This window comes from Pelodiscus sinensis, chromosome 6, assembly GCF_052426305.1.
Source record: "Pelodiscus sinensis isolate ZL-2025 chromosome 6, ASM5242630v1, whole genome shotgun sequence".
NCBI classification, from domain to species: Eukaryota; Metazoa; Chordata; order Testudines; family Trionychidae; genus Pelodiscus; species Pelodiscus sinensis.
In genome coordinates, this window is record NC_143057.1 from 118,800,710 (window position 1) to 118,827,531 (window position 26,822).

Genomic DNA, 26,822 nt, shown 5'->3' on the forward strand with positions numbered 1-26,822 from the left:
TCATGAGGTCCTGATGACTTGCAGACATCTAACTTTTCTAAGTGATTTTTAACTTGTTCTTTTTTTATTTTATCTTCTAAACCTACCCCCTTCCCACTAGCATTCACTATATTAGGGAGTCCTTCATCAGACTTCTCGGTGAAGACCAAAACAAAGAATGTCCTGGTTGACATGAAACTGGAAGACAGTCTTGGGGGTTGGACCTGATGACCTTCTGAGGTCTCTTCCAACCTTCTAATTCTATAAATGCTGGATGAGGTCTGAGCTGAACCTTGTCCTTGTAGAACACACTGTAGAAAGGCTGTGATGTTAGTGCCTTGAGTTCAGACATCCTCTGGCTATGGTTACAGCCAGTGTTCCCTCTAAGGTGCGCAGGTAGAAAGGGGGTGGATCCAGTAGTGATGCTGGTGCACTGGCCTTGAGCACAGCTTCAGAAGGCCTGTTTCTGACCTGAAGATGGTTTAGAAAGGCCAGAGCCCTGACCCAAGGAAGGGTATGACCTCATCCTCCTCTGGGCCATCCTGTCGAATCTGTGGCTGGTAGAACTGTGGAGGAGGTTGTGGCCTGAAGTGCTTCTTCTGTGTAGCTGGGGTATACAGGTGCAGGAATTTGAGGGTGGCCCTTGAGTCCTTCAAGCTATGAAATCCCTTATTTCCAAAAGGAGAGCTGGGCCTTTGGTAGGGAGGTCTTATACAGACTGCTGGACCTCATAGGGGAGACCACAGACCTGCAACCAGGAGCTCCTCGTTTCCACTCCTGTAGTCATTGCATGCGTTGATGCATTTGCCCTGTCCAACATTGCCTTTAGGAAGACCTGTGCAATCCATTTCCCTTCCTACACCGGTGCAGAGAATTCTCTGTGGGAGTCTTGTGGCAGCAGCTCCACAAACTTGGCTGCCATGTCACTTGTATTGCAAAAGTATCTGCTCATCATGACCAGTTGGTTTGATATGCAGAACTGCAACCCTCCCATTAAATAGACCTTCATCCAAAAAGATCTTGGTTTTTAGCCTCCTGATTTTTAGGGGAGGGTCTCTGGTAGTCTTGCCATTCACAGTGATTGGCTGCATCTACAGGGTATTGAGGGGTCTGTAGATGTTCATATCCCCATGGAGGAAATGAAATACTGCCTCTCAATCCTTTCGGCTGGGGGGGGGGGAAGGGGCAAAAAGACTGGGATCTGCCACAAAGACGTAGTGGCCTCACGGATAGTTTTAATCAGCGGCAGAACAATGAGGGAAGTCCCAGAGGAGGCAGGATGTCCACTAGAGTCAGTATCTACTGACTCCTCTGCCTGGATCCCAAAGTTCTGAGCCACCCACCACAGCAACTGGTGCAAGACCCTGCTGTCCTCTAACACTGGGGCTGTTGATGTGTGTGAAAGGGCATTTGCCCTATACTGGGCCTTTAAGGGCAAAACCCCAGCCCTGAGCAAGGGCTGAGAGCAAAGCCCCAGCTGAGGCAGTTCTTGCTAATGAAGGCTCAGCTGGGGGCGATATAAAGAAGGACTCCTGGAGGGATGGGAGAACTGACTGCTGCTCTGGCTAGAGAGTAGTAGGGAACTGACTGCCAGGGAAGGAGGCGGCTTCCTGGAGGTAGAGCAGTGCTGGTGAAGGAAGGCAGGGGTGGGGAGGCTGTGGCCAAACAAGCTCCCAGGCTGCAGGGCCTGAAGCAAGGCCTGAAGCTACTGGGGCTGCAAGGCAGGGGCAGCAGGTCCACACCCCTTTGCCAGTGATGAGTGGCCATTGCAGACTGCAGTTTGCCCCTGAGGCAGGGGCTAGATGAAGACTGGCAGTGGGTCACTGAGGCAAGGTGGGTACAGGGGAACTAGGTGTTCCCTGGGAGGAGAACAGGGTGCCCTGGGAAGGGAGGACCCTGGAGTGCAAGCAGGATAAACACCAACCCCCAGAAGGGTGGCTCAGACACTGGCGTGGGTACTGCCGGAGGGTTCCCAGAGCAACCAGCTGGAGGCGCCATGGCGGTGAGTCTGCCCCATGACAACACGCCTGCAACAGCCATGCCAGTCTGGAGAGTGGTGAGGGCCTGGACTCAACTGGATCCCACAATGGGACAGGAATCAATGGGACCCTAGTAGGCGACAGGGCCAAGGTGATGTGTCCCAGTTAGTGTGTGTCTGCTCCTTAGGGTTGGATGAGTGATCAACCCCTTTCTGGTAGAGATGTTAGATAGCAGGTAATAGAATAGTCGACTAACCACATGAATTCTTAGTGGTTAGTCGACTATTCTGTAGTCGCCAGAGGCAGGGCCAGAAGCCAGTGCACTCCGACCCCACTCCTGAGGAGCCCCCTGTCACTCCGTACTACTACCTCTGTGTCAGAGGCAGCAGCGCGGGATGCCAGGCAGGAGCATGTCCGTAAGGGGAGCTGGTTTAAAGGCAGAGGCAGCAGCGCAGGGTGGCAGCAGCGCCCCATGGACAGAGGCTACTTCTGTCTGCCTCTGTCTGTGGGGAGCTTGGATCTTCTGCAGACGGGGCTGCTGCTGCAAAGCAGCCTCTGCCCATGTCAAGCCAGAGCCCCCAGCAGCCTCCCCGGCACACCCCTCCCCCGTGCTGCTGCCTCTGATAAAGCTTTCAAGCCAGCTTCCCCCAGCACTGACTCGTGCTTCCCTTTCCCTTGCTCCCTCTGATACAGAGGCAACAGGTGTGCATTGGGGGGAGGAAAGGGGGAATGCAAGTAGTTGATTAAATTAACCAATAAACCTAGGTGTATCGGTTAATTGTCTAGTCAACTACTCATTCACATACCTACTTTCTGGTCGTTTCTTCGTCTAGGGCACCAGGGCCTGAGACCAGTGCTTCACAGAAGGTTGTCTATAGATGGAGCTGTGGTGGTATCCAGTCTCCCTGGAGTCCTTCTTTGATGCTGGTTCAGATGCTGATGGTGCCAGCACACCCTGTACCAATAAGGAGGTGCTGGGGTTAAGTTCTGCAGATGTAGGGTTGGATTGTGGCCAGACTTCAGCCTCCATGAGGAGGATCATGAACCTTTGCTCCTGGTGTAAAGCCTCTTTAGCTCCTGCATCTCTCCTTTTAGTTAGTGTTTTCAATCACCAAATCAGCACAATTTGCTGAGTCTGAAACATCTTTTCCACTTGCTTGTTGGAATCCATGCAGACCCTTCTTCTGCTGTGAATCACTTCTAGCCAGCCAGCTCACTGATTAAATGTGTACTTGTGACTTAACGGAGTGACTGGTTAAAGAGAACTGCTGCAAAATGCTTCTGGGTTAGGGACAATGGCCTGCTTTCTGCTCCCGAGCTCAGCTTCTCCCAACTCGCACATGGCCCTTAGTAAAGCAGCTACCTTGACTGCTTGCCCTCATGGAACCTGACCCCAGCAACCAAGAGAATCTATTAGCGCAGACCTCAAAACTACCACACCCAACTCCAGAAGCTTCTGGGTATGGAGTACTATATCTGCCTAGCAACAATGACCCAGATACAACTCACTTCTGCTTCCCTCCTTCAGGTCTCTTAGGGTACGTCTACACAGCAGCGCTATTTCAGGATAACCTCCATTATCCTGAACTAGCATTCTGCATACCTTAACAACATAGCCATTATTTCGAAATACATTCAAAATAACTGGCTTCTTATTCCGGCTTCCTACAAACCTCGTTGCACAAGGATTAAGGAAGACACCGGAATAGCGATTTATTTAAAAATTAGTGTTGTGTAGATGCTGCCAAATTTCAAAATAAGCTAAAGCAATTTGTGTAGCTCAAACTGCGTAGCTTATTTGAGGTATGTGCTACTGTGTACAAATACCCTTAGGGAGATATCTCCCTATTAGGTACATGCACTACACTAGGAGTGGTCAATAAGACATCAGCAGTTCACCGGGGTTGCTTGTTGGCAGGCCACCACCACTATTATTTACCTGTGCCTCCACAGGTACGGGTGCTTGCAGCTCCTGTTGGCCGGGAACAGCGATCCACAGCCTATGGGAGCTGTGGGAAGTAGTGTCCTGGTCTGCACCACTTCGCATAGCTCCCATTGGCCAGGAACAGTGAGCTGTGTCCAACAGGAGTTGCAAGCATACCTGCAAAGGCACAGGTAAATATAGCAGCGGTGGCCTGCCTCAGGCTAACCCTGGCAAACCAGATATGCAGGCTAGTATTTGCCCACCGCTGGGCTCCACACACATCTAATAGAAATAGACATGAGCCAGCGCTCAAAAAAGAACAAAATTACTACAGTTAAACCACAACCCAAACTAGTTATACTGTCAATGGGACCCAGTCTTTCTCTGGGCTCAGTCATGCTCCTATTGAAGTTAACAGAGTAGGTGCAGGCCAGTGTTTCCTCTAAGCACAGCTTCCAGGTGAGTAATCAGCCTCTCCCAGTCAGAGGCCCAGGGCTCCATGCACCTATGAAGCTGTGCTGCTGCGCAACTTAGAGGGAACACTGACACAGGCCCTATTTGAGTTAAGGGTAACAGGCTCAGAGCATTGGTAAGTGTTGATTGGCACCCAAACAACTTATTGACTATAAATGAAAAGTAATATTTTGAAGCTATCACAAGATAAATCATCCATTACCCAAGAGCATTGCCTCTCTGACTCATTACTGACTCCAGTTCATCCAAGAAAATTGTGGAGGGCGCATGATATCGGGCAAGTTCAAATAACACCTGTTCAAAGAAAAGAATCCATATAAACTAATTAACAACTGCAGCAAGCAAAAACGTGATATGGGTCATTGTTGATACGAGAACTAGATAATGATTCAAATTAGTATACATGTCACAAAAATCCTTGGGGGAAGGAGAAATTGAATCAGTATTCTTGTTAGAGGGTCCTAGAGTCTTCCTTTAATTCTGAAAGGTTTATATCAAGAGAAGAAAGCACACACACAATCCTGTCTTTATGTTAAAATCTTTCCCTTTAAATCCTAGGCCACTACACAGAGAATAATGGGATAGAAGAATGTTTTTCTTATTCCATTTCCCCCCCCTTCAAATCCTTATTTAAAAAATTCACAAATTCGGTAAAAAAGTAAAAAAATATTCTCTTAATTAGAATAAAAGCAATTATTTTTGTTTTCCTAATGAGAACATTATTCTCATCAACAGAATGCTGTTGGTTTCTTTCACTGGAATTTTCATGATTTTTTTTTTAAATAAGTATGTCATGGCTGTTCCCCACTCTGGCACTTCGAGTGCAGAAGGTAGGGGCCCACGAGACTTTAAAATACCCTACCACTAAAGGCTTCTACTTAAAGAATTCCCCAACATCACAGATTCCCTAATCTTAGCTGCCACTACCAAAATGCAACCCCCCCTTTTGAGAACCCAGGAAAATGTACTTGAAAACTTCTTTCTGTGGCGTACCCTCAAACTGTTTACTCCTCCCTCAGGAGAGGGAGCTTGAAAACAAACTATCTATCATTCCTAATAGCTGACCTGGCAGTTTTAGGCACATGCACACAAAATCTCTTGCCTTCTAGGACACAGGAATCAGATCATGGTCTTAAAAAGATGATTTAATAACAAAACAAAGATGACATACTTGGTAAAGCATTACTTGGTTGCTAGGTCTTACCGAGCAGCTGAAAAGGGCAAGATTTTTTTTTTTAAAAAAAAGGAATTGCTTCCCTGGAATTCAGTTAAAAAGTTACAGTGTGCGGCAGGATAGTACCTGGGCTCAGCACAGAGAAATAGAGATGCCGATTGCACATGTGCGGTCCAGCTGAATACGGCTCTGAAAAATCTCCGACCTGCAACACCAGGACAAGCCCAACACCTACAGTGGAGCACTCACGGGGACCACTTGAAGAAGAACCACTGCCTTAGAGTAACCTGCCTTTAACTATAAGGTCTAGATAACATTTTTCAGTATACACACATAACTTTCAGTACATATTTTAGATGGTCTCTTTTGGTGAGCCCAATGGATCTCTTTACCCTGGTGTACTTCTGTGCCTTATGCCAGCTGGCCTCAAGAACTTTGAGTCATAATGGCAAGAGAATGAAACAGACCATGACAGTTGCCATTCCCAGAGGAGCTCCGTAGCTGACCATATCAGAAAGAGATGGAACCCAAACATTCTAGGGGATGGGGCACACTGAGGACTTACTGCCAAATTCTTACTCCTGGTCTCAGAATTTAGTATGCCTACTTGGGATCAAATATGTCAAAAATCTTTAAGTGCTAGGTGAAGATGTGGATCTTATGTTACAAAGCTGAAACCCACTCCACAGATCCAGTCAATATGATAATCTCATCCAATATTAATATTATTCCCATTTGACAGAAGGAAATCGAAGCACAGAATGAAATAATTTGCCCAAGATTTCAGAGTGTGTCAATATTCGAGGAACCACTCAGCATTTCCTGGCTCCCAGATCAGTGTTCAGTCTAGTAAACACCTATTCTCTAGTTAGTTACATGACACCTGCTAGAGTACAATGAATATGAAGAGAACAGTTCTTACCCGGACAAGTTTTTCTGAATCACCCCTCCATTTGCTGACAATAGTGGATGCTGAAATGTTGAAGAAAGTTGTATTGCATTCAGTGGCAACGGCCTTAGCAAGCAAAGTCTTTCCAGTACCTACAAGCAACAGGGATGAGGAAATTCACTATGTAAATAAAATAAAAACATAGGAATGATACTCTTCATCATCTTACTTGTCAGAAAATGACCACTGACAGCAAGAGTGGAAATGCAATTAGAACTATTTGGAGAAAAGCAGCTAACATAGGACTTGAGTCACAGAACTTTTGACAAATACACTCATCAAACTGCACATCAGTGGACTATCTTGCAGCAAATAAATGCAAGCACATACAAGATCAGATCCCATGGTGTTTTACTGGGGGGCATAGAGCAGCTTGTCCAATACACTTACTAGTCCTACAGACTCCACAGATGCTCTCAGGTAAAGGTCTTTACTAAAAATACTATAGTGTAGACACTTGGTACACTGATGGGAAGAGTTCTCCTGTCCCTGAAGTTAATTCATCTCCATTAGACTCAATAGGTAGGTCTAATTCTTCCTAGTACTATCTATACTGGGCATAGCAGGTACAGCATAGCTGTCTCTCTCAGGACTGTGGATTTTGCATGCTGATGAAAATTTTCAATGTAGACCAGCCATCGGTGTCTAGGCAACTTTCTGGTCCTGTTGGGTGGTGATAGAGAGTGTTGGGAGCAGTCTAAACAGTGAGAGCATTTGGAGAAACTGCAGAAAAGTTAGTGAATGGGACAAGGTTCCATCTCAGCTAGCAGGAGACCAACACTGTTTTCAAAGCCAACTCCTAAATGAAGAAGAGGGCGAACTGGGATATTTTTTCAGAAAGGGATAATCCAAGCCAGATGTGTGTTTTTGAAGGTCAGTCCCAGCCAAATTTGAACTACTGACAATCAGTGTTCACTGTAAACTGGGCGCATGGGCACCCCACCCAGGAAAGATTAAAATGCCGTCCAGCTGATTGGCAGAGCGCCCACAGCTGGCAGCATGTGTTTCTACTGGTGATGCACATCTTTATATGCATTGGTGCACACAACAAAATATTTTCTGCACATAGATGGAAGAAAGAAGGAACACTACTGGCAACTGTGGCAAACGGTACAGCAATATGTAATTGACATGACCCAGGAAGCATGACTGCTCTGATTGCACCTGGAGTCAAGAGTGGTGAGAGATAGATTGACCCTAGAGATGTGGGAAATCTGGATGTGGCAAGAGATAAATTGAAGGACTAAACTCTGTGTCACCAAATAAATGTATTAGATTGGCTTGAATGTGGGATCAAATCAGCATGACGCTCTTAAACTGCATTTATAATTCATCTGTTTGGAGAGAAAAAAAAGTAGCAACATAGGTAGCTACACCTATATTTCTTAGAATAAAACTATACCTACCTGGAGGTCCATAAAGTAATAATCCTTTCCAAGGGGAGAGGATCCCTGTAAATAGCTGTGGATACTGTGGAAACAAAAGAACGACAAGGATTAAAAATACAAATTCAGAGTCAAAATGCTATTTTTTGCTGACAATCCCGTGCATGCGGGAAATCTAGCAAACTAGAAGAGAAGCAAAATAAAAGTTATATAATAGGTTTTAACCATACAAAATGCTACATATAACCAGATGAAATCTATTTTAAAAGGTATTTTTCATGTATTTATTTTGTACAAATGGATATAACCTGCTATTCTCTCTACTAATTCATTTTTCTGTATCATGATTTGTGATTAATCTGGCAGCTTTTATTTAGGCAGAATTCCCACAGAATAAGTACTAACATACTGGTCTTTTTCTACCCAGAATACTGTGGAATATTCATATATGAAAAGCCACATGGCCTTGTTAACTTAAATTCCATTTGCTGACTATGAATTGCATTCATAAAAGGATAGATACAGTCAGAACTATGGGCTACATACAAGACAAATGTTAAGTAGCTGGTGATATCTTGACTGTATCAATGTGCAAAATGGTATCCAGTCCTGGTTCTCTCAAAGCTATTTAGATCCTTACCTTTATAGGATACACAACTGCTTCCTTGACTAACCGCTTGGCTGCATCAAGTCCAATAATGTCATCCCACTTTATATTTGGATTATGAAGATAAATATCCTGCAATGCACATTTGATCTTTTTAGAAAGAAATGTTTCCTGTACAAATAATAAATCCTGAAGTATTAGAACAGCCCACTTATACCAAGATGTGAAGTAACAGTGATATGAAGTGATGCAAACTTTAATTTATAGCATAGGTTCATAACTGTTAGCTCACAAAAGGGAAGCACTGGACACACACAACAGTAATTCTCAGGAAAAAAATACCCATTACTTATGGCTCACTCTCATTGAAGTCAATGATGGTTTGCCATGAGCTTTAAGGGGATCATAGTATGGGCCATAGTGGATCAGACCAATGGTCCATCACTATCCTCAACAGTGGTTATCATCAGATAATTTAGAGCAAGGTGCAAGAAACGTCCTAATAAATCATTATGGAATAATCTACCTGGGGGAAAACATCTATACAATAATTAGACTATACCCTGAAGAATTCATTCAGATAACGTGATTAATTGAATGAAATTATCTAATCCATTTAAATCCTACTAAGATCTTGGCCTTGATAATATTTTGTGGTAGTGCATTCCACAGATGAATTTTTGCATTAAAAAAAAAAAAATCGCACCTTAATTTAATTCATTGGGCCAAAAATCTGTCAGATACTCACAGGCAGTATCCATTGACCAGTATTAGAGCTTCAGGCTCATATTCAGGGAAAATTTGCTCTAACACATTTTAAAAAAAATATTGGTAACTCGTAGATTATACCTTCCTTTCTGTAAATAGCTACTTAAACTGAATCAGATTTGTGGTGCTAATCAGACTTCTATACATGTCTCCAAACTAAATGAGGTTGTGCCGTTAGTTATTGCGTGCTATTTATTTTATTGATTTACAGAACACATATTGCCAGAGGCACCACTGGCAAAGTTTAAAAAGTACCATAAAGAGCATTAAAGAATTCCAATTTCTGCTTCCGACAATAGTAGCAACTATGTGATTATTTTGTAGGAACAACATAAAAATAAACACCAGCAAAAGCTAAATGAACTAAATTACTCATAGTTCAAGCTCTGAGGCTTGCTGGAGTCAGGTTTTACTAGACTCCTAGGAAGAACAGATCTGCTGTGACAATGTACGGATTGTCTCTTATATTAGCGAAATAGCTGAATTCAAAAGACATACTATGCTTTCATGCTAAGTGCCAATACTCTGGATTGAGCCCCACTGAAAACATGGAGCTGCTACAAAGACTGGAGTACATGTATTATATGCAGACTCATACTCCTTTACTTTATTCTTTAAATAAACTTTAGTATTTCACTACTAAGAAATACAATACTTAGAAATAAATTGCTTTTCATCCCAAATGATCACTGAACAGTCTATCTTAGCACTATGTTGGTATAAGGCAGCAAGTACTGAGAGACAGGGAAACATCTGCAAGTAAGGGTATGTCTAGACTACAGGCTTCTGTCGACAGAAGTTTTGTCGACAGATACTGTCGACAAAACTTCTGTCGACAAAGAGCGTCTACACTACATTGAGTTCTGTCGACAAAGCAAGCTGCTTTGTAGACATGGTAGTGTAGACGCAAAGGACAGTTTACATGCAATAACACCTTCTGTCGACAGAAACTCTGTCGACAGAAGGCGTTATGCCTCGTAAAATGAGGTTTACCAGCGTCGACAAAACTGCTGAGTTCTGTCGACGTTATGTCGACAGAACTCAGCGGTAGTGTGGACGCAGGTATAGTTTTGTCGACAAAAGTCCACTTTTGTCGACAAAACCCTGTAGTCTAGACACACCCTAAGAGGCATATAAAACAGTATTGAATTTTTCTTTAAAGTAAAACCCTGTTAGTTTTGGCCCTGATTCACCAAGGTACTTAGCACGTGCCTAACTTTAATTATGTGAGTGGCCACAATGAATGGGAAATGAAACTTAATTGGGACCACATTGCTGAATCCAAGTACTTTTTCAGTCATCTTGGTAATATATTACTGGTTTTCCTTACAGCTGACTAACGTACAGTTTCTATAGTAAGGATATAGGGAAACACAATGCTGATTGTATTGTCAGTACAATACCAATAGCATGAACTGGTATCTTATGGCTCTAACACATTTTTAACAAATACTGGTAACTAGTAGATTACAACTTCCTTTCGCATTTTGAAATAATGGGCATGCTGTGAAGACACGGAAAACGCTATTTCGGGATACTGGACGTATCCCGAAATAGCGCCCACTGTCTAGACGTACCCTAAATGACTGAAATGAAGATCCAATCTTACTCTGCTTACAACCGTTGCAAGTTCTCTCATCTCACCAGTCATGCCAATAAAAGCACTCAGAGGTTTTAATAATCGTTCCTAAAAAAAACAGAAATAAGTGGGTGTCAACAGTTTATTTTAGCAATTTTAATACAAACTTTGAAGCAATTTCAAAACAGTAACATACTGCAGGAAAAATGGTAAAGGTATGAATACTGATAAAAACATTGACATAAGTCATATTTGAGATATCCCTATAGCTTTTCACTATAAGGAGAAGCCGTTATAGGGCTCTTCCCTAAGTCCTAATGGGCAAAATTATGGCTCAGGACTGGATTCTGCCACCCTTATTCACAGCAATTAGCTCCCTTATTCCACAAATAGTCCTTGTAATCTCAGCATAAGGATAGCAGAACCTGACCTGCAATGATTAAGACCCTTGAGGAAAATAAATGACTGTTATTACATTTTCTCATGTGCTTTTTTAAAGGATTTAGTTCCTTTCAAGTATAAGAGGCAGCCCCAGACAGTTTGGCACTGGGTGAGAAGGGGCGATTTGGCTGGAGGCTTTGGCTTGTGGCAAGTAGCAGTGGCCTTAGCCCCAGCCCAGCACACTAAAATCTGTGGGGTAGAAGTTTTGGGGTAAGATAGAGAGACTTCGGTATACTGACATAAATTTGGAGACAGGAGAAACTGCTAGCTTGAATTTGAACATAGAGGGAAATATTCTGTCCCTACTGAAGTCAGTGGCAAGTATTTCTCCCAGATTTGTTTTATGGAGCTCTAAAAATTGTGCTACATTTATGAATTATAAGATGTGATTTTGATCTGCCACAAACATCCCTGTTCAGAGAGTATATACATACCAACAGATTTGACACTAGATACTAGTCTGTGTCCATACATTTGCTCTTTCAGCAAGAACATAAGACACTCCAAAAGTCCAAATGCTTCTTTACCACTTGAAAGTTGGGACCATGTCAGTTATAATATTTTATTTTAATTTTGTTCCCTGCCGCATAGTTCAGTGCATAGTTACTTCTATATTTAATTTTGTGAGAGGGAAATAATAAACCCTTACTGAAGGATCTGGATCACAATTAAGGCTGTTTGAGGCTATTTCATTTGATGCACCTTTGATAGCATCTTGGATCATCCCACGGAAGTCAATTATTTGGCCCTGAAAAAAAAAAAAAAAACAAGTGGTATAACAGACTTTATCCTACCTGATTTTACAGTTAAAACCTTATGAATTACACAATACAAACTGACAGTATGACAACTCTCCAACTACAACAGGCAACAAGCCTAATTCTGCCCAAGAAAGCCCACTGACACTTGCCCAAGAAGCCAGTGGAAGCAGAAGGAAAAGAACCATGTATCCTAACTCTCAGCACTGTGCTTTAACTGCAGAATCATCTGTCCACTGCTTTCAAGCAGCAGAAAAAGAAGTTATATGTTCAGCTTCTGTTTTTACAATTAGAAATGGGCTTTGAAAAAAAATGTGCTCCTACTTTCTATCCTATTTCTACATTGTTCCTTATTTCTATGTAGAGCCCACTAACAATGCCAAATAATGGGTTAAGAATAAAAGTTACAGTCCATCAGCAGATACAGGAGAGCCCTCAGACAGCCATACATAAGAGCTACGTCTACACTGGCATGATTTTCCGAAAATGCTTTTAACGTAAAAGTTTTCCGTTAAAAGCATATTCGGAAAAGCACGTCTATATTGGCAGGATGCTTTTCCACAAAAGCACTTTTTGCGGAAAAGCGTCCGTGGCCAATCTAGATACGGTTTTCCACAAAAAAGCCCCGATCGCCATTTTCGCGATTGGGGCTTTTTTCCGGAAAATACTACTGTGCTGTCTACACTGGCCCTTTTGCGCAAAAGTCTTTCAGAAAAAGACTTTTGCCTGAACGGGAGCAGCATAGTATTTCCGGAAAAGCACTGACGATCTTACAAGAGAGCCTTTGGTGAGGGACCTTGTCAAAGGCTTTCTGAAAATCTAAGTATATTATATCTACTGGATCCTCCTTGTCCGCATGTTTGTTAACCTCTTCAAAGAGCTCTAACAGATTAGTAAGACAGGATTTCCCTTTACAGAAACCATGTTGACTTTTGTCCAACAAATTATGTTCTTCTACGTGCCTCACAATTTTATTCTTTACTATTGTTTCGACTCATTTGCCCGGTACTGAAGTTAGACTTACCGGTCTGTAATTGCCAGGATCGCCTCTAGAGCCCTTTTTAAATACTGGTGTCACGTTGGCTACCTTCCAGTCATTAGGTACAGAAGCTGACTTAAAGGATAGGTTACACACCACAGATAATAGTTCAGCAATTTTCCATTTGAGTTCTTTTAGAACCCTTGGAAGAAAGCCATCCAGTCCCGGAGATTTGTTAACATTAAGTTTTTCTATTTGTTCCAAAACCTCCTCTAATGACACTTCAATCCGGGACAGTTCTTCAGATTCATCACCCACAAAGGAAGGTGCAGATTTGGGAATCTCCCCAACATCCTCAGCCATGAAGACTGAAGCAAAGAAATCATTTCATTTATCCGCAATGGCTTTATTGTCCTCGATTGCTCCTTTTATATCTTGATCGTCTAGGGGACCCACAGGTTTTTTAGCAGGCTTCCTGCTTCTAATGTACTTAAAAAACATTTTGTTATTTCTTTTTGAGTTTTTGGCTAGCTGTTCCTCAAAATCTTTTTTTGCTTTTCTTATTACATTTTTACACTTGATTTGCCAGTGTTTATATTCCTTTCTATTTATCTCACTAGGATTGGACTTCCACTTCTTAAAAGATGCCTTTTTGTCCCTCTCTGCTTCTTTTACATGGTGGTTAAGCCACGGTGACCCTTTTTTAGGTCTCTTGCTGTTTTTTAATTTGGGGTATGCATTTAAGTTGGGCCTCTATTATGGTGTCTTTAAAAAGTTTCCATGCAGCTTACAGAGATTTGGCTCTAGTCATTGTGCCTTTTAATTTCCATTTAACTAACCTCCTCATTTTTGTGTAATTCGCCCTTTTGAAATTAAATGCCAGAGTGCTGGACTGCGGAGGTGTTTTTCCCACCACAGGAATGTTAAATGTTGTTATATTATGGTCACTATTCCCAAGCGGTCCTGTAACGGTTATATCCTGGACCTGATCCTGCACTCCACTCAGGACTAAATCGAGAATTGCCTCTCCCCTTGTGGGTTCCTGTACCAGCTGCTCCAAGAAGCAGTCATTTCAGCCATTGAGAAATTTTATCTCTGCTTCTCTTCCTGAGGGGACATGTATCCAGTCAATATTGGGATAATTAAAGTCCCCCATTATTATAGAGCTCTTTATTTTGGTAGCCTCTCTAATCTCCCTCAGCATTTCAATATCAGTATCGCTGTCCTGGTCAGGTGGTCGGTAATATATCCTAACCTTCATGTATAACCTTCATGTACAACTTCTTTGTTTTTCTTCATATACATTCCTATAACGTAGATGTGTTTTGTGCATAGGAAGTTTCTACTGACCCTTCTTGGGTGAGTGCTTTCTCCTCCACCACCTCTGTTGAGTGCGGATACATTTAAACCAAACTCAGCTTGCTCCCGAGTAACTGTATTGTCATTCTCCTAAAGAAAAATTAGTTAAAAAAAAAAAAAAAAGAATTTGCTTCCAAGCAGATAAGTGTTAGACTTCACATATGCCTAGATGGTCCCATTTTCCAGAGATACTTTTACAATCCAATTAACTTGTACCAATTATGTCTGATGTTACTATGTAATATTATTATGTGCTCTTCTAGGCCTCAACCTGGCTAGCTGTGTAAAGCAATGCTGTAACACTCAGCATTCACTTGTTTCCTCTCCAGAGTTTTCTATACAGTATGGAGAAATCAGCATAATGCTCAGAATGAGAAGAAACCTCAATGCCCACCATGAACTGAGTGCTAGGATACAGAAGGGATAACAGATGTGACTGGAAAAAAAGAGGCAGAGAATGAGCACTACATCTGTATTTAAACAATGGGCCATTTTAGCATTTTAAATTACTCCAACACGGATCAATGATTAGTGGCTCCTCCTGTATACTAACTTTCTTGTACTTACAAAACAGTGAGGCATAAAGAGCCAGCCCCAACACAGAAATATGTCCAAGGATTTTAAGAAAACAAAACTCAGCCACCTACTCAATGCCTAGACAGAGTTCTGCCTCGTCACAAGTCTGCTGTTCTTGTTCCCTTTGGTTTATTTCACCTTAACACACAGTTAATAGCTAAGCATCATTTCAGCAGCCTTGCCAGAATAGACCCCAAAGAGCAAAAACCATAGTGACAAATTATAGTTCACTGTTGGTCCACTTTGTCATCATCCATCTCTTCACAAACACAAGATGATGCCACACCAAAATTACACTTTCAAACTCAAATGTCTTAGACTGGATTGAATGAATGTGTTTATGACTGAGACACGACATATTATTTGACCTTCTTTGGTCTGTAATCTTTCTTATCTCTCATATTATGGGACCAATCCTTAACCCCAGTGACATTATAATGAAAAGATACCTGTCGACTTCATTTCCTGCTGGATCAGGTCCCATGCAAGATGTTCTTTTCCTCCATCTCCTCTCTGTATTTTTCCCCTAACATTTTACCAAGGTAGCATCTTCTAGGGTGTGTCTATACTGCATCCGTCGCTCAAAATAAGCATAGCTTATTTTGAGTCAATTTTAAAATAAATTACTATTCTGAAGTGTCCCTTACTCCTCGTGGAATGAGGTTTACAAGGACATCAGAATAGCAAGCCCGTTATATTTTGAAATAACGGGCATGCTCAAAAAATGCAAAATAGTGCTGCAGTGTAGATGTAGCCCTACTGGACTCCTGTGTTGTTATACTTACACAAGCAATATAACTTTTTACCTACAAATCTCCAAACGTTTTCTCAGCATCTTATTGACTATATCATAGTCCAAAATAAAATAAAATCAATCCCAATTGCAATGGTAACATAGTCAAACATATTTGAACCTGTTTGAGGCTGTCCTTGCTAGATGCTTTAGGCTCAGTTGTCCTCCCAGATGAGGTTTTTGATAATGGCCGCTGCATTGTTTGATGATTGTTGATCCTAGGAAGATTATGAGAAGAGCTACTTGCCGTCCTAGGATACAAAAAGCCTTTCAGGATATAATTTTTCATGTCTAATTTTGTTTCCAGCATGCTTCTGATACAGAAGGATGTGATTACTGGTGGGATTTTCATGAAAGTAGTATTGGTCTAATTTTCATTCCACTGAACTCAGTGAATTGAGGTATGCTTTTAAAAATCCCATTTTAACCCTTTATGCATGATAATAGAGGAGATATTGCAGATAATTTTTTAACTTGATTAATAGATTGCTAAAGTAAGAGAGTCTTACCTACTATTTTAGGAGCTTTTAAAATTCCCCCATTTAGTTTCCACATAATTTCATACATGCTCACTAGTATAGCACCTCTAGGGTATCACAGCATAAGTGTAACAGTACAGGCTGAACCTCTCTAGTTCAGTACCCTTGGAACCTGACTGGTGCCAAACCAGAAAATGTTCTGGACCACAGGAGGTCAATATTGTCAAGCAGCATTACCAACATTTCCACTGCTTACCGGATTGTTAGAAGACATTTAGGGGTAAATTAGAGCTAAATAACAACACAGAACCTTGAGAGCCAGGATTGATGGCTGTATACAGACTTTATGGGACCATGAGAAACTTGGCCACACCTATGATAAGTAGACATCTGGTAACAAAAAGCATTGTGGACTACGGATATTACCGTATCAGAGAGGTTCAACCTATACCATGTTTTACTCATAAGGGAAAATCTTCTGCTTAATGCCCAACCCAAATTACTTTCCCTTACCTTCTTTGTTTTCCTCCATTTCTTGGTTGCTGTTTATTTTCTGCTATGGCAAAATAAATATTGAAATTAGAAATAAATAGAGTGGGGATGCCATCATCAAGGAAGATAGAACATTGTATAATATTTTTTCTTTTAAAAATGTTTTTGAAGGAACATTGTGCTTGTAAATCTGCAAGGTTATAAAGCTCAGTAACTAAAGTCACCTTATATAACAGGTGCAACATTGGCAATAACAGAGTAAATCTGCCAAAGTGCCTGAGCCCTGAAAAGACTAGTGGAGAGAGTAGTTCGGACTTATTAAGATTTTTGTTCCATTCAGTCTTTGGACTCTCTCCCGAAATTACAAACAAGGTGCCAAATTGATACTGGTTACTATGATACAGACCTTTCTTCACTAGGAATTTGACTGAGCCCACTAAACGAAACTAATTTCATACACAGCATTGAATGGTAATTGGATAATAATATCTTTTACCCTTGGCCAAATTAGAACAGATTTAGTGGTGCAACCAATAACACTTAAAGAGTCTGTCCTTAGAACAAAGGTGCTCTCACACACCATTTTCATCACTTTGCCTTAACACAGCCAGATGCCACCACAATACAAATGTCACACCCAGAAGATGCTCTATTAAGCCTTAAATTATTGCAGGCATTTTTAAAAAATAAGCTTTATACAAGCACACACAAGAACATGATACCATGTTCAAAAGACCGCCTTGGCTTAACCACGAGATCTTGAATGATCTAAAAATAAAAAAGGAGTCTCATAAAAAATGGAAAGTAGGACAAATTACAGAGGATGAATATAGGCAAACAGCACAGGAATGCAGGGGCAAGATTAGAAAGGCAAAGACACAGAATGAGCTCAAATTAGCTACGGGAATAAAGGGAAACAAGACGACGTTTTATAAATACATTAGAAGCAAGAGAAAGACCAAGGAGAGGGTAGGCCCACTGGTCAGTGAAGAGAGAGAAACAGTAACAGGAAACGGCAGAGATGCTCAATGACTTCTTTGTTTTGGTCTTTACCAAGAAGTCTGTAGGAATGCCTAACATAGTGAATGCTAGTGGAAAGGGGGTAATTTTAGAAGGTAAAATAAAAAAAGGACAAAGTTAAAAATCACCTAGAAAAGTTAGATGCCTGAAAGTCACCAGGGCCTGATGAAATGCATCCTAGAATACTCAAGGAGCTGATAGAGGAGGTATCATCTTTGGAAAATCATGGGGGACAGGAGAGATTCCAGAGGACTGGAAAAGGGCAAATATAGTGCCCATCTATGAAAAGGGAAATAAGAACAACCCAGGAAACTACAGACCAGTTAAGTTTAACTTCTGTGCCAGGGAAGATAATGGAGCAAGTAATTAAGGAAATCATCTGTAAACACTTGGAAAGTGGCAAAGTGATAGGGAACAGCCAGTATGGATTTGTAAAGAACAAATCATGTCAAACCAATCTGATAGCTTTCTTTAATAGGATAACGAGTCTTGTGGATAAGGGAAAAGCGATGGATGTGATAAACCTAGACTTTAGTAAGGTGTTTGATATGGTCTCGCATGATATTCTTATCAATAAACTAGGTAAATACAACTTAGATGGGGCTACTATAAGGTGAGTGCATAACTGGCTGGATAACCGTACTCAGAGAGTAGTTATTAAAGGTTCACAATCCTGCTGAAAAGGCATAACAAGTGGGGTTCCGCAGGGGTCTGTTTTGGGACCGGCTCTGTTCAATAGCTTCATCAACAATTTAGATATTGGTATAGAGAGTACACTTATTAAGTTTGCAGATGATACCAAGCTGGGAGGGATTGCGACTAATCTAGAGGATAGTGTCATAATTCAAAATGACCTGGACAAATTGGAGAAATGGTCTGAGATAAATAGGATGAAGTTTAATAAAGACAAATGCAAAGTGCTCCACTTAGGAAGGAACAATCAGTTTCACACATACAGAATGGGAAGCGACGGTCTGGGAAGGAGTACGGCAGAAAGGGATCTAGGGGTTATAGTGGACCACAAGTTAACTACGAGTCAGCAGTGTGATGCTGTTGCAAAGAAAGGAAACATGATTCTGGGATGTATTAATAAAGATGGATAGTCATCATCATACTCTCTTACTTACTCTTATTCCTGTAGGAATGAGAGGCAAAAAGGGAAACAAGCCATAGATCTCCTGAATCCCAGTCCCATGTTCTAACCACTAGCCCTCTAGCTCTATAATCATTTGAGAGCATGGGGACAGGGAAAATAACATTAAATAAGGAGAAGCCAGAGAAGTGTTGGGTATTTTAGTACACAACCAATTTTAAAACTATGAGAAACAGAAGTTCAAAAGCTTTCTTTATGAAACATAGTCACGTACCAGAGTCTAAGGCCTTTTTGGTAATTTTAGGGTATTTTTGAAATTTTACATAGTAATAGCTTTCATATTCCATCAAAATAGTCTCAAGATCAATGTTGTCACAGACTTCAAAGCGACGTAATGCTGATTTGGTTTCTTGTTCCAAAGCATTTGCAGCATCAACATATCTGGATATTTACAAAGAACATACAATTGAATGTAATTATTTTATAATTTGAGAGAAATTCCATATAAGGAAACATGTTATAGTTCCAGCTGTAGAAACCCTACATAACTAATAACCAGAAGCAATTATAAGCACTTTTTATTTACAGCAGGGGTCGGGAACCTTTTTTCGGTTGAGGGCCACCGACCCACAAACAAACCTTCACTGACATGGTCCCCAACTGAGAAGGAGAAAGACACCAGAGTCTAAGGAGGCCCAGCCTGGTAGATTTTGTGTGCTCCAACTCTGCAGTGGGGCAGTGGTAGAGAGGCTGGTGTGCCAGCATGGGCTCTCTAATCTTGGGGGGACCCTTCCGGAGCCTATGGGGCCAGATCCAGACATGCTGGGGGCTACATCCAGCCCTTGGGCCTTAAGTTCCCCACCTGATTTACTGGTTTCAAAGTGCTTCCAAAAAGTTAGTAACAAAACTGTGACAAGGCACCAGTTCTGCTGACATCCAGAATTGAATCTTATCTACCTAAACTTCCTGCCTCATTATTATTAGCTTATATCAATTAATTTAAAAACAAAGAAGAATAACCAGTGTGGTATATCTGGCCCTTTATCTTCAAACTTTTGTGCAAATATTAACCAGTTAAACTTTACAATGTTCTGAGAAACTTGTCCCCATTTTACTGATGGGGAAAAAGAGAGAGCCAGATTCAGATGTCAGCTACACTATTGTTTACCTAGAGTAACACTATTTGAATAAATTCATAGCTATATGAGATTCATACTTTTGCAACTGAGATCAGAATCAGGTCTGCAGAGATGAAGGGATAAAACTGCTATGTCTCTAGCTGGTAATTTTGTATCTTCCCTTTTGTACCCAGAAACTCAAACCCAAGTGCAAATCATACTGCCTATACTTCTTACTTCATTTCAATGCAAATCACAACTACAAACGTAAAAATGCAGGGGCAAATTTTTGCAATTGCATCAGAAAAAGAAAGGCCAGAGCTTTTGAAAATTTTACCCAAATACTTATTCAAAACCACAAAATAAAATCAGTGAAAGTCAGGACAAAACTGATCTCTAGTCCCAAATGTATTCCATTAATAAAATTATGCTTTTCTACAAAACACATTTATGCCTTTAAAAACCCATATATGAACCTGCCTCAGTGTTACTGTAACATCCATTAAAAATAATGGAAATTGTACACAATGCTGATATACCTGATTTAAGCTCACTCCCAGACTTCCATTTTGTCCATGTTCACTAAACAAAATAACCATTTGTACTTCCTCAAAATAGTATTTCTACTTACTCCTGGTTTCTGTGAACAGCATTATTTTGATCTTATTTTTGTTTACACCTATTTAAATCCAGCATCTCATGAATATTTGGGAGAAAAGAGGTCTTGGTTAAAAATTCAGTTAAAACTTGAAAACTCTCAATTCTCATTTCCTGAGCCCAGAAATACCTCTCCAATAAAAACAAAAGACCATTCCTATCAATACAAGGAATGTCAACACATGGAGGAAGCTGTTTTTTAAAAAAAAACCTTTCAGATCTTTGTTACACATCATAAAGGTCAAGCAGCCCTTACAGAGCATTTAAAAAATGTCTAAGTAATACCAGATAAGTTTTTTTTATTCCATAAACTGAAATAAATATAAGCAAAATATCCATATTATATGCTCATACTAAAGACACTGCAGCCACTGCAGAGCCATATAATTAGCAGAGCAGGGTTTCCATTGCATCCACCAGAAGGCAGAATTGCACATGAAAGGCCAGAAACACACACAACTATACAACTGTAGTGTATTTTTGTTTAGATAACATACCCTTCCTCTGTTAAGTAATGGAAAATTAGAATGAGAAGATTTTTTCTACGAGCGTCTGTCCGCATGTCGTCCTGTGAATGAAGACAAAATTCTAGATCAAATGTAATAATCAGCTTCTATTTATAGTTACAAAGAGCATCAAAATGTAGCCTGTCCAAATAAATGCAATTAAATAAAGACAACAGCATGTAAGAACTGTGAAGCAGCATGCTTTATCTTATATATAGTAGCCCAATGCCTGAGAGTCTGTAACGCTGTAGCGTTACAGTCTTGCCTCTGGCGGGCGCTCTTGCCTTTCACCGTGGTGCTCAGCTGAATTCTGCGCTGCTCAGCTGGGCTGCAGCGGGGGAGCAAGCGGCCGCGCTCCCCATGCAGCACTGGGGTAGGGTGTAAAAAAACAAACAACAACAAAAAAAAACAGACACCCTTGATCAGGGGCGGGAGGGGGGAGGGACCGGCCGGGAGAGGAACAGGGGAGGGGCAGCCGGCGGAAAGCAAAGCTGGTCGGGGTGGGAGTCAGGGTAGCGAGGCTGGCTATGGAAAATCAGGAGGAGGAACTGGCTGGCTGGGGGTGGGGAGAGGGAATCCACCGGTGGGGAGCCGGATTCACCCAGGTGCATGCAGATCCCAGGGTGCTGCCTGCCCCACTCATGCATCCCCGATGGAGACAGAGGAGAGCAGAGAGAGAGTAACAGACAGGAGGGGGAGGAGAAGAGAAAGAAAGACGGAGAGAGAAGCAGAAGGCGGAGGAGAGCTGGGGGGGGGAGGCAGTAGGAAGAGGAGGAGAGAGGGAGAGAGACGGAGCGAGAGACCGGAGGCTCAGGAGAGAAGACCGATATGGAGGAGAGACCTAAAAATCCCGTCTTATGACGGGCTAATTGGCTAGTATATATAGAAAAGGCAAAAGGATAGGATAAAACACACCTCTTCTAGCTCTCACCACTCTGTCTCATTGTTCCCCCAGGAAGTGGGCTTAGGGTTGCCAAGCATTCAGTCGAAAAGAGACCCTGGAGGTTTCAACTGGCATTGCTGATCAAATCATTAAAATCCCTGCTGTTGGCACAGTGAGTACCAGGGGTTAAGACCAGTGGGTTCCCTCCCATCATGGCTCTGCTTAGCTCCTGGAAACAACCTCAAGGTCTCTGCAGCCCCTAGGAAGTTCTGCACACTGCCCTTGTGACCACAGATGCCAGAGCAGTGAATGGAGCCTCCCTGGCTACCCACCATGGCTGCGTCTAGATTGGCATGATTTTCCGGAAATGCTTTTAATATCAGCAGAACTGACTTAAATGGGGCCTGTGTGTTGTGTAGTCTTGGCTTAATCTTTGTATTCATGCCTGTCAGTGTGAGAGAAGCAATTTGTATATATTTGCTTGCATATGCAACCACACTTAAGTTGAGACCCTCAGCATGTTCTGCAAGTATCAGTGTGGCCCCTGGGGCTTCCAAAGTTGAGTTGCCCTAGCTCATCCCTGACAGGTGTCTGTCTAACCTGGTCTTAAATATCTGCAATTTAAGCCTATTGCTTCTCATCCTAACCTCAGAGGCCAAGCAGAACAATTTTTCTTCCTCCTCCTTATGATACTCTTTCAAATACTTGAAAGCTGCTCTCATGTCCCTTTTCGGTCTTCTCTTTTCCAAGGTAAACAAGGCCAATTTCTTCAGCCTTGCCTCATATCTCATGTTCTCTAGACCTTTCCTCATTTGTGTTGATCTTCTCTGAACTTTCTCCAGTTTCTCCACATTTCCTGAAATGTGATGCCCAGAACTGGACACGATACTCCAGCTGGGGCCTAATGTAGATGGCTCATTCCCTGCCTAGGGGACATGAGACTGGGTGGGTTAATTTCCAATCCTCCTATTTATTCTTTTCCTAAGTTAGGAGGGCACAGTAGTTCTGATAGGGGTTGGAGAGGGGATGGAAGCCAGATCCAAGATCAATGAGCCCTGGGGAGTGGGCCCATTGAAAGGAGACTGGACCTGTGGATGCCGTGGGAGTCTGCAACAAGGGCCTGCTTTGGGAAGCCCCCTCTTTGGAGATGAATGGGGCAGCATTGAAGCACTACCCAAAAGCAGGCGCCACAGACACTAACTGCAGATTCATGGGATGGCTCTCACAGATCTTGCACATGCATAAGATGATAGATCTGCAGGGGGGGCAGTGGCGTAGTGAGGGGGACAGAGGGATCAGTTGCCCTTGAGAGAAAAATAATATAAAATTTAGTTAAAAATAGATGTCACACGTTTTTAAAAGGAATACCATATCTCCTGCCTTTTGTCTATTTTTGTCTCTTTAGGCCCCCAGTTAAAATTTGCAAAAGCACTTGAGTGACTAAAGTCATTTTTGAAAATTGGACTTGGAAATCTAAGCTCAGATTTTCAAAGGCAATTAAGCTCCTAAAGAGACAGTTCCCAACTCGGATCTTCAAAGATATCTATCTGATCTTTACACACCTTTGAAAATCTGATCATAAGTGTCCTAGTCAGTTCTGAACATGAGATGTAGGAGCCCAGTCCTTGGAGTGGGGAGACTTGGAGCTGGGAGAATGAAATGTTGTTATCCATATTGTAGGATTAAAAGACCTGAACTTAATATTACCTGGCTTAGGGTCTACCATAACTTGAACACTAAGCAGAGGATAGTGAGTTACATCTAGCTAAAAGTCACAGAAGATGGAAACAGGTTTTATTTCTGGTAGTGTAGAGTCTATTTGGGAGTCCTCAATTATATCTGACACTTTACATCCAGGCTGTGTCTACACTGGGCCACTTATTCCGGAAAATCAGCCGCTTTTCCGGAATAAGCTGCGAGCTGTCTACACTGGCCCTTGAATTTCCGGAAAAGCAACGATGCTCTACTGTACAAAATCAGCCGCTATTCCGGAAAAACTATTCTGCTCCCGCTCGGGCATAACTCCTTATTCCGGAACATTGTTCCGGAAAAGGGCCAGTGTAGACAGCCCAGTAGTCTTTTCTGGAAAAAAAAAGCCCCGATCGCGAAAATGGCGATCAGGGCTCTTTTCCGGAAAAGCGCATCTACATTGGCCACAGACGCTTTTCTGGAAAAAGGGCTTTTCCAGAAAAGCAGCCTGCCAATGTAGACGCTCCTTTTCCGGAAAAACTGAAAACGGAATAGTATTCCGTTTTAAGCATTTCCGGAAATTCATGCCAGTGTAGACACAGCCCCCGTGTTTAAGGGCAGAGCTGACTAGAATCAATTGAGAGTCCTTGTCTTGTCTCAGTGATCGCTTGAGCAAAAATCATTGATAAAATCTTGTGTAGACTGACCTTGAACTCAACATGCAGGCACTGTGGTGAAGGGCAGTGCAAAGGAGGCAATGGTGGTGAGTTACCATATTACCTAGTGAAATAATTGGTGCTGAAATCACTAAGGACTGGAATTTGACCACAGAACTGACTTTCTTAACAAAGACTCCATTTTTGCTATTTAAAAAGTAAATCAATGTAACAGAAAACTGCAACGCTCTCTGGTAACTTTTTAAAAATCAAACTTTAAACTTTATTGAAAAAATTGGATAGTTCGCAATTGAAAATATTTGACCTACACTTAAGGCAACTGATTTAATTTTGTGTAAAATTTTGCATAACAAAGGATGGCATTTTTTTTAAAATGTTCAATTATATAGATACACATTTTGATCAGATCTACTTGATGTGATATTTGTGGGTGGTTGTGGTGGGTTTTTTTTTTTGGCTTAATAAAAAATTCTGGGGTGGAGGACCCCGCCAAAACAGTTCAAATTGGGCCCCGCACTTCCTAAAGCCGGCCCTGATGGTAACAACACCTCATTAAAAAGGACCTTGGTACTCACATACTCCCTACAGATAACAGGGACATACTGGCCCAGGTTCAGGAAAGGGTCTAAAACAGGAGTGGGCACTAGTTTTTGACGGGGGGGGGACGCACTCCAAGAATTTGGTAAGGGAACAAGGGCTGCCCTCGTGCATTATATTAATGTAGTAGGTGCAGGGGTCTAGGATGGAGGTTGGGTGCAGAAGGAAGTTTGGGGTAAGGGATTGGGGTGTGGGATATGGGAGGGAGTTTGGTAGAAGGAGGGGACTGATCTGAGGCTGTGAACTGGGGTACAGGATGGGGTGCAGGATCTGGAAGGGAGTGTGACCTGGGATAGGGGTTCAGGTAGTGACCTATGACAGGTGATTGAAGTGCAGGGTCTGGGAGAGGTATGGGTGCAGAAGAGGATTCAGACCTGGGGAAGGGGTGTAGAAGGAGGATATGGGAGGGGGTCGTAACCTGGGACAGGAGTGCAGGAGGGGGTGCAGGGATTTGGGCTTTGACCAGAGATAGCGGATTGGGTGCAAGGTCTTGGAGGCAGTTGTGGCCTGAGGAAGAGCATAGGAGGGGATGCAGTGTCTGGGAAAATGTATGGGGGCTGGAGAGGGGTGCATAAGGTTTGGGTTACATGGGGTGGGGGAGGGAGGGGTTTGGGTGCCAGAGGCAGGATCTGGCTGGGAGTAAGGATGTTAAATATTGAGTAATTGACTAGTCCAGTAGTCGATGAAATTTGCATCAACTACTCAACGATAAACACTTCTGCAGTCCTGGGGCTCTTGTACATTTCAAAGAAGGAATGCAGAACTCCGTATGCAGCCCCCAGGAAGTCCCACTCAGAGTCCCCCACTGACCCTGGGCTCCATGCTGCACTGCCGCTTTGAAATGCCATGCAGAGCCCAGGGTCACTCCCCAGCTGATCCCAAGATCTGTGCACCACACATCATATGACTCTGGCTACAGCTTGGGCCACTGGAGCAGCCTGGAGTGGCCACCTGCCACATGGCTCCAGCTCTGGCCCCTGCCAGGGGCACTGGAGCAGCTGCCAGCCACCTGCCACACGGCTCCGGCTCCTACCAGGGCCTCTGTAACAGCTGCTGCTGCCCATCATGCGGCCCGCATCTCCAGCCCTAGGGAAGGGCTGAAGCTAGGACTAAGGCCATGTGGTGGCTGCTTCAAATTCTCAGTGCGTGCCCACGCAGGTAAGCACCTTAGAGGGAACACTGCTGGGTGGCTCCCAGCCAGGAGTCCAGCAGGTTCCATAACCGGGGTCCCTGCCCTCCACACTCCTGTACTGTTCAGAGCATCTACAGGGTCCTTGTTTGCTGCTGCAAACACTGATCCTGGGGGATGAAGTGGGAGGGTCACTTCACATGCTGCCTATCCTACCAATAGGCAGCTACTATTGGCCAGAAACCGGCCAATGGGAGCTATTGGGGCTGGAGCAGTGTGAGAAACCTCTGCCCCCTCTCGAGAGGGGTGGGGGGAAGGGAGGCTCAGCATTCACAAAAGCATGTGGCTCTGCAGCTGGCCTCACTGCATGCCGAGTGAGGGTGGGGGACGCAGGGAGTGCGTGAGACTCTTGTGGGCCAGACCCGGCAGCTTGGTGGACTGAATCCAGCCCACAGACCATATTTTGCTCAGCCTTGGTCTAAAATGACAGCATGATGGATTGAATCACTTGGTGCAGGATGGTGGGTGGTATCTAAGTAATATCAGGGTATTGACTTATGTATTTGAGATAATTTGAGCAGCTATTTTATTTTAAAGATGGTGACTATCCCTTTCTGTATTTCAGAAGGCTTTTATTAATCTGTAGAAAAGCTGGGCAGCAGGGGAGGGGTTTGACAGGGCTATCATACTTTTTTCCCTTGGAAGTTTGATATCAGTGCAGAGCCATCTAGTGGAAAAAGAGGAATTTTTTACATTAC

The 26,822-nt window shown here is 42.6% G+C and overlaps 1 protein-coding gene across 5 annotated transcripts in view; it reads right to left on the reverse strand.

Annotated features, from left to right (window-relative positions):
- The window catches only part of KATNAL2 (katanin catalytic subunit A1 like 2), a 51,061-nt gene that overhangs the window by 16,208 nt on the left and 8,031 nt on the right, over positions 1-26,822 (reverse strand). For 3 of the 5 annotated variants that reach the window (XR_016349957.1, XR_003086881.3, XM_006136757.5), the window contains exons 2-12: positions 21,081-21,151; positions 19,083-19,249; positions 16,717-16,759; positions 15,846-15,975; positions 14,347-14,445; positions 11,909-12,007; positions 10,849-10,926; positions 8,505-8,603; positions 7,886-7,949; positions 6,453-6,571; positions 4,559-4,650 (exon numbers count right to left, since the gene is read on the reverse strand). Coding sequence is in view for 3 of the 5 variants with exons in the window: in XM_006136757.5 (XP_006136819.3) it covers positions 4,559-4,650; positions 6,453-6,571; positions 7,886-7,949; positions 8,505-8,603; positions 10,849-10,926; positions 11,909-12,007; positions 14,347-14,445; positions 15,846-15,975; positions 16,717-16,759; positions 19,083-19,249; positions 21,081-21,151 (1,061 nt within the window). In the remaining 2 variants the exon portion in view is untranslated. The remainder of the gene's footprint in view (positions 1-4,558; positions 4,651-6,452; positions 6,572-7,885; positions 7,950-8,504; positions 8,604-10,848; positions 10,927-11,908; positions 12,008-14,346; positions 14,446-15,845; positions 15,976-16,716; positions 16,760-19,082; positions 19,250-21,080; positions 21,152-26,822) is intronic. The other 2 variants (XM_014580419.4, XM_014580421.4) reach the window with 2 other exon arrangements.